The sequence below is a fragment of the Lipomyces doorenjongii genome, assembly GCF_038497915.1.
Source record: "Lipomyces doorenjongii strain NRRL Y-27504 unplaced genomic scaffold V1508scaffold_67, whole genome shotgun sequence".
NCBI classification, from domain to species: domain Eukaryota; kingdom Fungi; phylum Ascomycota; class Lipomycetes; order Lipomycetales; family Lipomycetaceae; genus Lipomyces; species Lipomyces doorenjongii.
Window position 1 is genome coordinate 47228 of NW_027118134.1, and position 16164 is coordinate 63391.

The window sequence follows — 16164 nt, forward strand, 5'->3', positions numbered from 1 at the left end:
ATCCATCCAGCTCTTCAACCACTTAGCTGAATGACCGCATTAACAGTATATGGCACCAATTCTGTTGTATATATTATAGGTATATCGCCCTTCGGTACTTCTGAACCCAGACTGAAGAGGTATGCTATATAGTAGTCTCTTGGGGTGGACACTAAGAAGGATTTTGCATCTTCGTAGTGCAATTCATTGTTCGTATTCTAGAGGACAACTGATTCTTCAAGAGCAAATCAACATCAAACATGATTGCCCATCAAAACATGGCGCCTTTCCAATCGACTGTGTAGGTGACCGAGCAGACGAGTGAATGGAGGAGAAGAGAAGATAAAATTGGTATGAGATAGGGGCACTAGTCGTCCTTTACATTTCACGCTTCAATATGTTTTGAGGGTTTCAGGATAGGGTTTCTCTTGGGTTATAACGGCTATACCTCACCACTTGTCACGGCAGGGTAAGAAACCAACGAAGCACACAATGACTGCTTCATCCTTTACCAATTCCAGAATATCCTTGGAAGTCCATTTTATTTGATAGCTAGAGTCCTAGGAGTGACTAGTATCACACAATTTAGCATGAACCCTGAAACCCTGCATAAATCCAAGGGCAAGGTTCGTCCATAACTGCGATATCACGTGGTCAGAAGGTTGCTTATGCAAAGATGTGAATAATTTGGAGTCTCGCGTGAAAAAGTATACTGGATTTCACCACCAGTCTATGCAGATATGATCTTCTTTCTCCGGTCGCCGGTCGGTGAGATATAACGTCATTGCCGATCAACTCCCGCTCACCTCGCCGCCATTCCTCGGAAATCGTTGCTTTCATCAGCCTTGCGGCCGACATGGCGCCCCCCGCCGCCCAGTCTATCAAGAGTATTTAAATTGTCAGTTTGCCATTTCCTTCGATACCTGGCTACTTACGCCTAGTCTTGGAAGTCTCTTCATTTTTTTCATTTGGGTTTATCAATCTTACATAATCACCATGGGATTTGATTTCACAGTCTATAAAGGGTCGCATGATGGTAAAGTGTTAAAATCAACCACGCATAAAGACAACCTCAAGGGAGATCAAGTGCTGGTCAAGGTTACTCACTCAGGAGTGTGCTTTACAGATGTTCATTACAGACAAGCTGATATGGTTCTCGGCCACGAAGGAGTTGGGAATGTTGCAGAAATTGGCCCGGACGTGAAGGATCTTAAAGTGGGCGATACTGTGGGCTGGGGTTACGAGCATGACTGCTGCGGTCGCTGCAAAAGCTGTCTATCTGGCTGGGAAACAATGTGCCCAGATCGCAAGATGTATGGATTGGCAGATTTCGACCAGGGTTCATTTGCCTCTCATGCTATCTGGCGTGAAGTATTTCTCTTCAAAATCCCGCCAAATTTGAGCCCTGAAGACGCTGCTCCTCTTATGTGCGCTGGTTCGACCGTATTCAACGCACTTAATTCCGCTAACGTCGTATCAACGTCACGTGTTGGTATCATCGGGGTTGGGGGTCTTGGGCATCTAGCTATCCAATTTGCCGCGAAGATGGGCTGTGAAACGGTCGTTTTCTCCGGCACGGAAAGTAAGAAGGATGATGCCATTAAGTTCGGTGCCAAAGAGTTCTATGCGACAAAGGGACTCACCAGTCTGGACATTGGGAAGCCTCTCGACCACCTGATTGTGACAACGAGTAGTCAACCAGACTGGCATCTGTATATTGGGCTCATGGCTCCGTGCGGCACCATCTCACCCGTTTCGGTTGACAACAAGGACTTGACTATTCCATACATGCCTTTATTATTGAACACTTTGCGAATTCAGGGTGGGATTGTTTCTGCTAGGAAGCTTCACCGAGAGATGCTCGATTTCGCTGCATTCCACGGGATCAAGTCCATTAACATGCATTTTCCTTTAAATGTCGACGGCATTGAGAGGAGTTTGAAGACGCTCACAGAAGGTAAAATGAGATATCGAGGTGTTCTGATCGCGCGAGACTGAAGAACGTGTGGTATTCTTATCTATGAATGTATATGGAAGGTTTCTTAATTCTCTTCGGTTGTTGTGTCTTATTGGATGTGATGGTAGTAATTTGATGGCAGAAAATCCTGATAGCCCATTTTGATGGTACCCATGTCTTCATGAATTAAGTGGCGACATACAGTACTGCTGAAATTTGACGTCCCTTGAGCCTCAGCAATTGGCGGTGGTGGGGATATCTCTCGCTATAGGCACCACAGTACATTTGTTGAAAAGCTCTAAGTTGAATTTCAAAACTGTGCCAAATGAGTATAGTTAGCTGGACCTGATCCTGTCCTTCGTTTAGACGTTGCCCTTTAGACGTTGGACAGCAGGTCGTAACTTATTTTTGCTTAGAGGTTGCTAAGCGCCGTATGACAGGGCAAGGGGTAGCACTTACCATTCGTGGTTTGACCTTTACTGAGGTTATAGATGTTACACGAGTCTAGCCAGAACGGTATTCTTTGACCATCGTCCACAGTATAACCATTTCCGGACTCCATAAAGTTGCATGTCGCAAGAATGCTGGTGGATTTAATGGTTGTATTATAGCGGATAATCCAACAATTCCTTGAAACGATACTCCTCAGCGATTGTATAACTTTCGACAACAGGCTTGCTATCCCCTTGCATCGCATCTCCGATTTTATTAAAACCATCCATGACCATGACCAGCAGTTCACAATTAGCCAATCAATCCGACGAACAAGCCAGCATGTCTGCCAAGATGTGGGCCTTATAAGCTCGCCAAGAACGAACCTGAGCCTGTCCATACAGCACACTTTTGTTGGACGCTATTCAGGAGTCGGCCGAACCGCGGCTAGTCTCGCACGCTGGGCTTGTCAATACCGTAATTCGCCGCTGAAAATGATCAAATGGGCTATGGGCTGCCGGGAGTCTGCTGGTCTGGATATGCTGCTGGCCAGTAAGCAGCAGCTCTTTAGTTGGCCAGCTCCGGCCTTGGGTTTTCGTTTCCTATGATTATGGATGCGACGCGCTTGGTTACACGAGAATCCATATAAGAGGGACATGATAGACTCTCTCCACAACTTCCCAGAATCGCCGGACTTTTACAGTTCAGAACATCTCACCGATCCACGATGACATCCTTAGTTGTCAAATTCTTCCTGCTTTTTCTGACCGCCTCTGTTTCTGCTGTCAATGCCTATGTCATTCCCCTCACTGATAGCGCCAACGTTCACCATCTGGAGGTGCAGGTACCTGCCATTCGCCTCACTGGCGGCGCCAACAGGCATCATCTGGAGGTGCAGGCACATCGCGGAGGTTTGGGTATGCGGACTGAGAGCTCTCTCTGGGTATACTTTTTCATTCTATTCATCTTTCGTAGTTTGGGTTCAGGTTAATTGAACTTTGACTAACCCTAGTATTAATAGGCTTTCTCAAACGCCATGGTCAGCTCATGTTGAATATTAGCCGCAAGAGAACTTGCTCTCTTACTTGAAGTACTGTAGGAAATAGGCGTGGATATCCTGGAGATGGACACTGTCTTCACCAAGGATGGAATTCCGGTAATCTGGCACGACGTGAGTTGTTACCCCCGGTACCTGGCCGCATTCATTGACATTCCGGTCCACAGCACTCGATTTCGGAGACAAAGTGTCGCGGAAAATTTGTCGGCTCGTATATCGCCAATCTCACTCTTGAAGAGGTCAAAACTCTGAGCTGCGACTTGCAGCTGGTCGGGCATCCTCAGGCGGAACGTAAGTTCAAGTCGTCCATTCTATTTTGTTAATACTCTTCTGATGAAATTTAGTACACCCGAAGACCCGCATTGCCACGCTCGAAGAAGTCCTGGACGTGATTGATTGCTATGGTGACAAGCAAATTGGCATCAACCTAGAAACAAAACTTGATCCGGAACACCAGAACGAAACTCTTCCGGTGCACACGTACATCAATGATATCATACCAATTCTCCAGAAACGTGGTTTCGCATCCCGTACATCAATTCAATCATTTGACTGGCGGACCTTAATTGGCATCAAGAAGAAGTTTCCCGAAATCGTGACCGTGGCCCTCTTGGACCAGACGACCGTCGTGCCGGTAGATGGCACATACCCTTGGCTTGGAGGCGTGGATCTGGATGACTTCGGTGGAGACTGGGTGGCCGCAGCGGCGTCAATCGGCGCATCGATTCTTAGTCCCGTGCACGGTTTTCCGTCCAACGAAACTGTCAATACACCGGGTTATGAGCCTTTTGTGACTGCGGACGTAGTGCGGCGCTCTCACAAGCTCGGCATGTCCGTCATCCCTTGGACCGTCGACCACGAAGTCACCATCGCTAAGTTAATTGAGGATGGGGTCGATGGGGTCATTAGTAATTATCCGGAGCGTGTTATGTGGGTTGGTCGAGAAAAGAGAGGATCATCTGGAGGCACCGGATCAAGGCATCGCCCCGAGTGTTTGACCAAGGCGAGCTCATAGTCATAAGATATCGTGTCGTTCCCTTTCGCTGCTATAATGAGATGGTTCTTTTGGACTATGGCTGTCGGTTGACATCTACCTAGTAAGTCGCTATGTTTGATTCGTCCATATATCTTTATTGCAGTGCTCTCGGTTTGTTAATAATTATCGGGAATTTTATTTATACTCTTGACTTGACTTGACTACTGTTTCCGGCTTCTAATGTCCTACACCTGTCAATATAAACCGCCGGGCTCAGAACACCACAATTCTCCCACTCCAATACACCACAATTCTCCCACTTTGCCCGGCAGCTGACCCGGCAATATCGACCACCCATTTGCATTTCAAAATCCACACTCAAGTAGAATCCACTTACGTCATTTAATTTGCGGAAATGTCTTAGAAGCCCATCACTCTTGCAAATCGACTAGTTAACCTCAGCATGAATGTCAGTGCAATGGAAGGTCTAGGCACCATTTGTCCACTTGAACTGGACAGCTATTGGCAAGTCAATCAACGTCCCTCTAGCAATAATGGGGTTTTACAACCTCGGCTACGCAATTTGGCGGGATATGGTACTTCCACCAATCATATACGTCCATTGCCTCATATGCTTGATGGCCACGATCTCAATTGGCAAACTTGCCGTAGCCGTCCGCTTTGACCAAGATATCAAAGATTCAATCCCGTACCTATCCCTACCTGCATGGGCCAATTAACAAGTCCACGTTGTTGGCTGCTTGATCGATATCATCATATTGCAACGACTATTATCTCCGGCTTCCCAGGCAATTTGGCTGCTTGATCGATATCATCATATTGCAACGACTATTATCTCCGGCTTCCCAGGCAATTTGAGAGTTGGATTTGTGGGCCTGCTCTGAAGGGTCTTCCGTCACCCTTGTTTAACACGTGCGACGACTGCACTAGTCCATCGTGATGTTTTTACTCAATGATATAGGCTTCGATGTCGTATAAGCCTAACGAGATCTTCCTATTTTGCGCGCGCAGCCTTGATATACGAGTCGTTCATTCCTTTCCTGCTCTTCGTTGGATAGCTATGAAATTGATATCGCTGGCTTTAGCTGCGCCAGCCCTAGGGCAGGCAGTTCTTTGCGCTAACTCGGAGCTCGATGGCATCTACAACCTGGTTGCCCGCCAACTTCCGCAGTTTGCCGATAAGTTTGAATTCGCCCTCGTGCCACCTACAACGGCCTCCAGCAACGACTCGTACACCATCTCAAGCAAGGCTGGGAAGGATACGGTTATCATCTCTGGTACAACCGTCAACTCGCTAGCCCGCGGATTCCACCATTATGTCAAGCAATGCGGTCACGTCTCGATTTCTTGGACTGCGAGCACAATTAACACCTTGGGCTCGCTGCCCAGCCTCTGTGGTGGCGGACAGCATGGGTCCATCGATGGCGCCGCGATCGTCCCGTGGCGGTCCTACTTCAATACCGTCACCTTTGGATACACGACGGCGTTCTACTCGTGGCCCGACTGGGAGCACATGCTGGACTGGGCCGCGATGCACGGCATCAACTTGCCTTTGGCATGGGTGGGCTACGAGCAAGTGCTGATTGATATATTTGAAGAGCTTGGATTTTCGCCAGGCCCAGATTGTGAACTTTTTGTCGGGCCCCGCCTTCCTGCCCTGGAATCGCTTCGGCAACATCCAAGGATCGTGGAACGGCTCCCTACCTCTGGAGTGGCCCAGACAGCAGATGCAGCTGCAACAGAAAATTGTCAAGCGCATGGTTGAGCTCGGCATGACACCGGTCTTACCGTCATTCACTGGTTTCGTACCCAACGCCATCACGGATCTCTATCCCAATGCCACTGTCATAAAGAGCAGCACATGGTCCGGTTTCCCCGTAACTTACACCAACGTCACCTTCCTCGAGCCGTTGGACCCGCTCTTTACCAAGCTTCAGGTTGCCGTAATCCAGCGGCAGCGGACCTACTACGGCAACGTTACTCACTACTACACTCTCGATCAGTACAATGAAAACTCACCGTTCTCTGGTGACGTCAGCTATCTGAAAAACGTGTCGTTGGGCACCATTGAGTCTCTCCGAGCCGCCGATCCTGATGCAGTGTGGGTTATGCAAGGGTGGTTGTTATTCTCCGACTCGTCGTTCTGGACTGATGAGCGAATCCGAGCCTATCTGTCGGGGCCGGAGATCGGCCAGCTCCAGATCCTCGACCTGTTTTCCGAAGGATAGCCTCAATGGCAGCGTACAAACTCGTATTATGGCCATGACTGGATCTGGTGTGAGCTCCATGACTTTGGTGGCAACCAGGGACTTGAAGGCAACTTACCTACACTCACCAAAGGATTTACTTCTGCAATGACTAATTCGTCGTCGCTCGTCGGAGTTGGCTTGACAATGGAAGGTCAGGAGGGTAACCAAATGGTTTATGACATTCTTCTCGACCAGGCCTGGAGCTCTAGCTCATTGAACATCAAACGGTACACGGAAGAATATGTCCAAGCCCGGTATGGTCCTAAGATTGTGTCAGCGGATGTGATCGAGTGCTGGCACGACCTGGTTAACCTGGTCTACATGAACAATGCGTCGTCGGTCGTCAATGTAGTTCCCAAGTCCATTTACGAGCTAGCCCCAAACATCAACGGCCTGCTCAACATTACCGGCCATCACCCTACTAAGGCTTTTTACGATATTTCGTCGTTGGTCGATATCTGGAAGAAGCTGGTGGGCGCCGTCGCTGCCAGTCCGACCATGCTACAGCATCCTCAGGTGCACTACGACGTGGTCGACTTCACGCGGCAGGTGTTGGCAAACCAGTTTCTCGACCTCTACGTCGACTTCATGCACTTTTACAACACCACTAACCCGTCAGCCTCTACCTCCTCCGAGATCATTGACCGCGCCGAACCCTTACTGGAAGTACTCCGGACTGCCGACCGCGTGCTCTACACGGACGTCAACTTCCTGCTGGGCTCTTGGATTGCGCGCGCCCGCGCGCTCGCTGATGGCAATGACACCATCGCGGACTACTACGAGTTCGAGGCGCGCAACCAGATCACTCTGTGGGGTCCCACTGGCCAGATCAACAACTATGCGTCCAAACAGCCGGACTTGTCGGATCGTACTACCTGCCGCAGTGGGAGATGTTTGTGGAGACTTTGGCATTCCAGCGCAACGTCAGCGCGTTCGATGTAGCGACATTCCAGCATACCATGCTTCTGCCGTTGGACATTCAGTGGCAGTGGGAATAGTGGGGCCAGGCCAGGCTGAAAACCAAACATGGGGCGTGCAGGGGGATCTGCTTTCGATACTGCTAGAGCTGGTCAAAAAGTTTTAAAATTTTGAGTTGAGAGTAAGGTGTATGGATGGTATGGGTCGGAAAACTGGGACTCACTGAGTAGTTCAACAGTTATCTGGATAGTGAATACTGAAATCAACAATAGAGCATACAAAATACAAATTACTTCTATTTGTTAGACGTGTAAGCAACTTGAGTAGTTATTTCAACAACGATATTCAGCGATTCTTTATCCGCTTCCAAAAAATCTATACAAGTCATATACATATAAGAAAAAAGATCATGATAAATCATGAACTTTAACGTCAAGGTCCTTCTTCTCGTTGCTAGAGATTGACCCGTCGCCAAGAGCAACTTCCTTGGAAGCCTCCTCCAGACCAGCTGCAGACGCAATGACCAGGTCAGTTTCGGCTTGGTGAATGCCAAGACGCTTGTCTCTGCGCTCGAGGTACAGAGGGATGGGAATCATGATGAGCTCGGCGACGGAGATACACACAGACCAGATGAAGCCGGCGCGGAAACGTGGTTGATCCTTGGTCTGGAAGGCCGTAAGCGGAATAACAAGGGCAAAAACACAGTAGCCCATGTTAACAAATGCAAGAGCGATCGAACGAACTTCCAAATCGTATGAGAGGGTCTCGGCAATCCAGGCAATGACAAGGTTAATCGGACCATTACAGAAACCGAGGGCGATGAATGCGAAGAACATGGCACCATTGGGAACATGATAAACAAGAAGGATGACGTTACACACCAAGACAACAACACCGGCCAACAGGAGAGAATCCCACCGGTTGCCACGCCAATCCGAGTAGAAAGCGAAGAACATGGCCGACACGATCGAAATAGCGTACGAGATGGTGCTGAGATTGTTAACCATATTTATATCCGATACTGTCTGCGCAGGGTACGCAACATCATTCAGCCAAAGCAAATATGGAGTCGTCGAAGGATAAGGAGTCTGCCAGTAGAGATTGGCCAATACGAGGAAGACCCATGTGGGCCAAGCCTTGAAGACTCGCTTGAAGATACCCCAGTTAAGACCCTGGGAAGGGGCAAAACCTTCATCTAGTAGACGCTTCTGAGCGAGCTCCTTCTCGGCCGCAGTCAACCAGCGAGAATTGCACTTGCCGGGAACGTTAGGGAAGAACATAATACCAATGAAAGAGATTGGTACGGTAATAACCGTGCAAATGATAAACAGCCAACGCCAACCCTGAAGCCCTCCAACACCGTCCAGAGTAAGGCAAGCGTTCTGCAGATAGCCCGTGAACATAGCACCAAGAGGGTACGTGTTATAGAAGATGGCATTACGCTTTCCGAGTTCCTGCTTGCGGTACCAACTGTTGATAATATGCACGTTTCCAATCCAGCAAGGGGTCGACGTGACGCCAACAAAAAAGCGCATGACCATGAGCTGATTGTAGTTCTTGACGAAGCCGGTGCCGAGAGTGAACATACCCCACATAATCTCGAAAGCAGGAATATAGTACTCAGCGGGAACAACTGTGAGAATCGCGTTGGAAGGAATCTGGAACGCGATGGTGCCAACCCAGTCTGTAATCATGTCAGCGTTGCCGTAAAAACAGCTGTACCTCTCACAAGCATACATACAGATAGCATTGAGGTAACTCAGTCTGTTACCATAGAGCTGGAGATCATCCTGCATACCAGACACATACGCGTTATCTACTTAATGTTAGAACGCAACTCAGCAATCAAGCAGACAACAGCGTACAGATAGCATAGACATCCAAGTTACAGGCCCATGTGGAAAAACACGCAAACACCAAGATTAGCAAATCGATCTTGTGGACTAGAACGCGCTCCTCACGGGAGTAGTGCTTGGGGAACCAGCCGATCCATTCTGCAAATGGATTCATGAAATAGTCGAAACCCATCTTGACTTCGGCACTGTTTACGGTCTATCTGTTGAGAACCAATATCAATTGTGCCACCAGGGTGAGTAAAAGAGAGGGGCAAGTGGCGGGCTTGGCCTTCTTATATGCCAGTTGAGTCATTCGGTGGCGAGTCGTCGAGTTTTAATCTGATAGTTCTATGGCGGCCACTGCAAGCTAGGTACGAGACGAGTCACCGAGTCGAGAGTCGCCCAGGTCGAGAGTCGCCGTCGGCAGGCAAGGCACGACGAGTAGCCGCGTAGTGGCCCATGGGGATGGCAGGGGTACAAATCCTTTGTACGGTCACGCCATAGCTGTTCACAGTTCACGACGGGGTGGATACCAAATGGTACACGTCCGATATGGTCCATGCGATAACCGACGGAGAGATTCCTGCGAGCGCCTGCCATTTTTGCTAGCCCACAGCACTGATTGCCGGATCGGCTACCCTCCTACTGCGAAGAGATAACACTGGCCAAGCCGGTATTATTGCTAGGACAGCACTCCGACGTGACGGGGGGGCAGCGCACGGTCAGAATATTGAAATAACCTTATGCGGATAGTGAGTTACTTTGTGCATAGCCAGTCGCCTTAATCTTTCTAATCGCACAGTGCTCGGTCTTATGCTCATGTTGCATCATAGTATTATTCCTCCCACTATTGCAGCAGGAAAACACGAATACGCAGTCAGTCAGTTCTGTGGAAGCTGAAAGTCGAGCAGTGCGCCAGCTCCGGCCGGCTAAGGCAGAGTTCTGGACAATGCTTGGCTGCGTTATCTTCTATCTTGTGCCCGTACCAAGAAGATTTGTGGATCCGTGCCTGCATTGGAAACTTGGCCCACAGTGGTAAATAAATAAAAATCTTATTTAACGAGGAGACTCATGAGGAGCAACCCGCCATTCCTCTTCGGGACTAGCGTATCGGGAAGTCACTTCCGGTAGTTATCTATCATATCAAGGAAACGCTGGTCCGGGCCAGCTTCATTGCACATGACTCTTTTGCGTGCGCTGTCCACCATTCGTCCATGAATGACACTTTGCGATGACCTCTAGCATCATGTTAATCACTCGCAGTTGGATTTTTAGGCTAATGAGGTACAACAAGCGACACGTGAGTATGAATATCTACGTACGCTAGTCCGAAAGAGGAATGGTTTGTCACTCCCACGAGTGCTCCTTAATTTGAGAAAACGATTCGGAGATTATGTGCTGATGAGTATCTCGACACATTTATTTCCTAAAGTGCCTGGACCCCCTGACTTCAATCTAATTAATTGGTGCTCTTGAATAAGTTGAAATTATCTAGCAGCAGTATAATTTGCAATGAATAGTCAAGCCGCGGCTGTGTCGCGTCGATAAGCATGTGGATCCCCACTATCACTAAGGTCAAATTACAGTACAGTGAGATTCAATGAGCAGGTCTGGCCCGTGCAGTTTACAGTTGCTTGCTCTCAAAGGGGGCTGTGCACCAGTCAGAGACGTGTGATAGGAAATTAAGGTTATGCCTTATCAGCACTCCGCATGCCTGATTATGGCATCAGTTGCCGACTTGGACATTCGTCGCCAATTATGTAGTATCTGTACGAAGGAGCAACGGCGTAATTGAGCAGTAATTGCGAAGTTTACGTCGTTAGTGAATTTCATCCTAATATGAGCAATCGCCTCTGACTTGTGTCAGAACTCAGAACTAAGGACTTGGTCTGTGATAAGCAAGCGGCAAGCGAGAAACTCTTGGCTTCCATGCTCGAACCACAGCATTTGACTTTGCGACTGTCAGACCTCTAATTTCTCCTTGTCAATCGGTACTTGTCAGTCACATCGTATTTCTAGTTACCCTCAGCTTATATATATTACTAAGATTTACGGTATGCTTTCGTTGTAAAGAGCAGTCAATAGCTGTTCCTTTACGGGTTAAGCTTACTTTTTTATGATGTCGACTTATCGCTGCAGTGACTTTTCGTACACGAACAGCCACATTGTTAAGAGAATGGTGCTTAGTACTTTCGTAAATCCAGAAAATACCTCTCGGAGTTCTCTTCGGGTACAAATGCCCTGTGATTTAAATCAGTCTTCCTAAGTCCAGTTCGCGGCCATTACCGTCACGAATACGTTCCACGGTATGCTTTGGATCGCATTCAACTACTCTCTATATTTAGATATAGGTCGGGGTGCTGGATTCCCCCAGTAAATTTTGTAAGCACCGGAAGCTTCAGTCTACGGCTACTTTCCAAATATTTCATAATTCGGCCCTTGCCATTATTGAACTAAACTTCACCATATATCTTCCCATCGAACGGTGCTGGCTGCGAACTGTCCAAAATTGAGTAATTCATGTTTAACAGCGTGTGGTATCCACTGGAGCACGGAATCTGATAAGGCAGTGGTGGCGCACAATAAGCCTGTACAAAAGGAGTCCTAATATTGTTATTCTTCACAAGTTGGGTACTCTTCTAAGCAACTTGACGCCGAGCCAATTGTCGTTCATAAGAATGAATATCGCGTGATTCCGCTCAGCCAAGGCAATACCAAAGCAGTTACTGCACCGAATGCCAAGATAGCCAATTTTTCTGGCTGGGATCTGCTTCCGTCCCGCTCAACTACACCGTCTCTCCATTAGGCTGACCAAGAGCTTTTTCTATGTCGAAGGATGTGCCGCTCACAAGATGACACCGGCGCTCGGTTTCCTATGCACGACCACGCCGATAAACCTGGCAGTCATCTTCCGCACCCTACCTCGAACCACATCCCCAATCTCAGTGTCGCTGACGACATCGAACTACGCGAAAACCCCGGATTTGACAGACGCTCTTGCTCTCACCCAATCCTACACGGCAAGCCAGTGTTGACCGAATACGCCGCGGTCGAGTTATACGTGGATGGACAAGACCGTCCAGAGAAAAGGTGAAGCATTTGATAACAACTGCTTAATCGAGGAGATTGGCAAAATAGACAGCTTCATTTACTGCATTAGGACTTGGTGGACGAAATTTTTATTACTACAATCCAACAAGACCTTGACACTACTGGTGTTTCATGCGAATAGGGATGCCCGACATGGAAACACAAAATTAAGACGAATATATTCCCGATATCGATGCTCGGCAGTTGTCTCCGTCGATATTCTGCGTATATCCACATATAAACTTGCATCCAAGGAAACCACCGTCCGTTTGCAGTTTGAAGTCCTCATCTGACAATTGTAACACCATTGTCTTGGCAAGAGGGTTGCACGACCATGAATTTGAATCACCTCTTATTGAGGAAATGTACTGCATCGGCCCCATGACTGGAGATATTTTCCCGAGCTCCATCTAGGACCATCCGCCATAAACGCTCGTGCAGACCACGAGCGGAAGTAACCATTGGCACTATCTCGACAGCACTGTTGTATGCCACATACGGATTCCTGCAATACGTAATAATAAATACTCGTCCTGTGTTCTTCTGCAAACCTTACGATCAGCATAACAACTGTCGTATCACGAATTCAACGTTTGTCGTCCACTCAGAACGAATGTTAGGGAACAACCTTGTACATCCCACATCTGACATTCCCAGCCTTTAAAGACTACTACTGCATGCCGCGCTTAATACCTCGACCAAAAGAAATCTCCGTCAGCTATAATCCGCAAAAAAAGTTACGACCAGAGGGAGGATCGAACTCCCGATCTTACGGTTAACATCGAAAGCTATACGTCTGATCCTCTGAAATATTTCTCGCCGACATTATCTTAGACCATCACCCACAAAGTCGGCAGGCAGTCTACAACTTCTATTTGACTAACAAATTAATGTAATGATATTTATTAATTTCAAGCTTTAGCTACATTAGCCAACCCCCGTGGAAAGGGCCCGAGGATTTGTTGCAAGGATCCAAAAAAGTAGTCTAGGCGGTAAGTCAAGATTGTACTACGTTAAATCGGGAAAGGTGTCAGATGCGTCAAAGGCCGACGTAGCGACGAGCTAACTGATGACTTTATGGCAGGCGACCACACGAGCGACGGTACTGCACAGAAGGACAAGAACTCCGGACTAATAGATGTCCGAGAGACAGTTAGAATGTTGGAAAAGACTCTGGAATTGGCAGAACGACTTCGGCAGTGTACGACACGTTGTAGAATAGGAGGAACTCGTCTTCCGACTCGCTTTGGCATTTTGTCTTGTCATCAGTCACCGAATTGGTTAATCCTCACCGTCCTTGTCATGGCGGCCATCGACACTACCTGCCGTGCTAGAGGCACTGGGACAGTGAGGGTTGCTTCATGACACCAAACGCGTTGGTCTTGATGAGCTAATAACTTGTCAAGAATAGTATTGATATTGACCTTGCCCTCGTCATCGAGCAAAGAGGTGACATTGTCGCCGTGATTGACGCGGTGGACGAGTAATTGATGTCTAGTCTAATGTTTGGCTATTAATACGTCTTAGGAGACATCTGAATGAAAAAAATCTACACTACTTCTTCCCGGAACACTAAATCTTCACTGAATCCAAACACCCTGCAAATTCCCTTTCGGTTTGATGATGACCGTGATGACGTAGCCCACAGAAATTGAGGTACTGAAAAGCGCCTCCTGTGGCCACCGCGAACCCCGCGCCCTTCCCCACGGATCGTCGTAATCTCTCCGCTCTCACTTTGATTAGAAATCAATATAATTAATGGTCAAGCAACAAGGGTTCCTTGCTGATCTCGCCTCACAATGGAAAATACTCTCGCGCTTGATCTTCATCCCATACGTCAGACTGTGAATTTTTGCCTGGGTTTTGCAATAAATTTATCACTAGTCACTGAATCGTGCCGAATCTGACTACTCCAGCACAATTATTAGTCTCGAATACAGTGCACCGCGAAGCGTATCATAAATGGCTACTTCGTAACAGTTCTATTTCTACGACGCAGCCATGGGTCGACTGCTTTTTGGTGAGAGATATGGCGGCTCTTACATGATCGGTTAAGACATCGGACCACCAGTTCGTCCGCGTTGTGCCAAGAATGGTTTGTTGCTGACAGATTGACATTCGCGTGGTCTTCGTCATGCGCTGACCAGCAAGTGCTATAGGATAAGTATAAACGACTAGACCGCCTGATCCTGCATTATATGAGAGTGTCGGTCCGACCTGTCCTGGCCATTTATCTCCACACTACACACTCACACCAATCCCGGATTGATCCAACTAATTGGAATCCGTGAACTATACATCAACATCAACGAAAATGACCTCCAAGATCGCGTTCGTACTCGGCGCAGGCCCTAACATTGGCCACGATGTCTCGAAAATGTTTGCCGGTCATGGCTACAAAGTCGCAATTGTCAACCGCTCAGGAGTCGGGGCGAGCGGGTACTTGAAAATCAAGGCAGACTTGTCGGATCCTCTCTCTGTCGCCAGTGCATTCAAGCAGGTCAGAGATTCTTTGGGTGAGCCGAACGTTGTTATTTACAATGGTTCGTAAGTTGGATGATCAATGCAGCAATTAATGTGCTGACGAAGTGCAGCTTTCGCGCGTCGTAGTGTTCCCGAAGATGATGCGTTCTCGCTTGCAACTTCTGCGTTTCAGGAAGATCTGGCGGTCAATGTTTCCAGTCTTTACGCTGCCCTTCAGGAGACTGTCAAGGGCTGGAGACACGTCGCTAATTCTCATAAGGTCTTCATCTTCACCGGCAACGCATTGAATGTGGCTGGTGCAGTGCCACAAATTCTAACCTATGGTGTCGGTAAGACTGCAGCCGCTCATCTCATCGATGCCGCCGTGAAGTCATATGGCTCGCAAGGCTACAAATTTTACTACGTCGACGAACGGAAACCGGACGGTAGCCCGGTGAAGCTGGATCGTGATGGCAACGCTCATGCTAAAGTCTACTTCCAGCTTGCGGAGGAACCGGAGCAAGGACCATGGGACTACACCTTTGTGAAGTCTAAGGGATTCTCCCAGTTTTAATTATCGATGTAGTGCTAAGCTTAGTAAATATCTGTTTATCTCAAGCTTTTATCTTCCGCTCATGGACATTTGAAGCTGGCTCTGTACAGTCCGTCCTTTCGTCCCTTGACGGTGCAACCCTCTAAATAATCTTAGCTCCTTGTAACCTAGAACTGCCTGCGTGCAAGAATAACGCTTACTGGATCGGCATGCTCAAGTGTAAAAAAAGTGCGCGTCAATAAGGGTGCACTTCCCTTGTGTCAAGATACCATCGATCTAAATATACTTTTGTCGAGATCCGGGACTCCAATTTGTCGGGTTTACCGTCCACACAGCATCCGATCTTTAGGGGTGTCACTGCCAATGCAACCGTTAGGCTCCCCTCGGATTTATTAGAGCACTTCTCTCACGCAGGCCATATGTCCGGGACTGTTACTGGCAGAGGTACGCCTTCTAAAGCACTAAATATGTTCTTCTGACGAGTATTAGTGGGGCATCAGTTTCGGAATCGAGGGCATAATGGCCGTCGCATTCTGCGATCCACACACCGAAGCAAAGCCCGATATGCATGGGATCCGGAAACATCGTGGAGGATGATGAAGACTCTGCACAGTCAATCTTCACAATCAAAATT

The 16164-nt window shown here is 48.1% G+C and overlaps 5 protein-coding genes across 5 annotated transcripts; 4 read left to right on the forward strand and 1 right to left on the reverse strand.

The window, feature by feature from the left end:
* Nucleotides 1–942: 942 nt before the first annotated feature.
* V1508DRAFT_424365 (chaperonin 10-like protein) lies at nt 943–2162 on the forward strand. The gene has a single exon (XM_066941276.1). It carries the CDS (start codon nt 976–978, stop codon nt 1975–1977), a length of 1002 nt encoding a protein of 333 aa, XP_066793550.1. The 5' UTR covers nt 943–975; the 3' UTR covers nt 1978–2162.
* Nucleotides 2163–2932: 770 nt separating this feature from the next.
* Nucleotides 2933–4652, forward strand: V1508DRAFT_257540 (PLC-like phosphodiesterase). Its single transcript, XM_066936421.1, has 5 exons — nt 2933–3311; nt 3390–3407; nt 3468–3539; nt 3593–3716; nt 3770–4652. The coding sequence occupies exons 1-5, from the start codon at nt 3096–3098 to the stop codon at nt 4438–4440; spliced, it is 1101 nt and encodes a 366-aa protein (XP_066793551.1). The 5' UTR covers nt 2933–3095; the 3' UTR covers nt 4441–4652.
* A 737-nt stretch (nt 4653–5389) lies between these two features.
* On the forward strand, nt 5390–7669 carry V1508DRAFT_406225 (tim-barrel domain-containing protein; the record flags this gene model as incomplete). The annotated part of the gene is made up of 10 exons (XM_066938759.1): nt 5390–5471; nt 5508–5998; nt 6039–6398; nt 6426–6473; nt 6495–6527; nt 6651–6717; nt 6739–6803; nt 6828–6842; nt 6867–7485; nt 7524–7669. The coding sequence occupies 10 exons, from the start codon at nt 5390–5392 to the stop codon at nt 7667–7669; spliced, it is 1926 nt and encodes a 641-aa protein (XP_066793552.1).
* Nucleotides 7670–7804: 135 nt separating this feature from the next.
* On the reverse strand, nt 7805–9959 carry V1508DRAFT_257575 (major facilitator superfamily domain-containing protein). The gene is made up of 3 exons (XM_066936422.1): nt 9455–9959; nt 9331–9405; nt 7805–9273 (listed from the first exon to the last, which is right to left on the reverse strand). Exons 1-3 carry the CDS (start codon nt 9615–9617, stop codon nt 7997–7999), a joined length of 1515 nt encoding a protein of 504 aa, XP_066793553.1. The 5' UTR covers nt 9618–9959; the 3' UTR covers nt 7805–7996.
* A 4869-nt stretch (nt 9960–14828) lies between these two features.
* Nucleotides 14829–15551, forward strand: V1508DRAFT_359710 (uncharacterized protein; the record flags this gene model as incomplete). Its single annotated transcript, XM_066937120.1, has 2 exons — nt 14829–15057; nt 15109–15551. The coding sequence occupies 2 exons, from the start codon at nt 14829–14831 to the stop codon at nt 15549–15551; spliced, it is 672 nt and encodes a 223-aa protein (XP_066793554.1).
* Between the last annotated feature and the right edge of the window lie 613 nt (nt 15552–16164).

What these genes read in the sequence shown, in the direction of transcription:
- V1508DRAFT_257575 (XM_066936422.1), bottom strand. Translation starts at nt 9,617, where the DNA reads ATGGGTTTCGACTATTTCATGAATCCATTTGCAGAATGGATCGGCTGG. An exon ending in CTTGGATGTCTATGCTATCT is followed by an intron (nt 9,406 to 9,454) that starts GTACGCTGTTGT and finishes AACATTAAGTAG; the next exon opens with ATAACGCGTATGTGTCTGGT. An exon ending in GAGTTACCTCAATGCTATCT is followed by an intron (nt 9,274 to 9,330) that starts GTATGTATGCTT and finishes ACATGATTACAG; the next exon opens with ACTGGGTTGGCACCATCGCG.
- V1508DRAFT_257540 (XM_066936421.1), top strand. Translation starts at nt 3,096, where the DNA reads ATGACATCCTTAGTTGTCAAATTCTTCCTGCTTTTTCTGACCGCCTCT. An exon ending in TTCCGGTAATCTGGCACGAC is followed by an intron (nt 3,540 to 3,592) that starts GTGAGTTGTTAC and finishes TCCGGTCCACAG; the next exon opens with CACTCGATTTCGGAGACAAA. An exon ending in CGGGCATCCTCAGGCGGAAC is followed by an intron (nt 3,717 to 3,769) that starts GTAAGTTCAAGT and finishes GATGAAATTTAG; the next exon opens with TACACCCGAAGACCCGCATT.
- V1508DRAFT_424365 (XM_066941276.1), top strand. Translation starts at nt 976, where the DNA reads ATGGGATTTGATTTCACAGTCTATAAAGGGTCGCATGATGGTAAAGTG.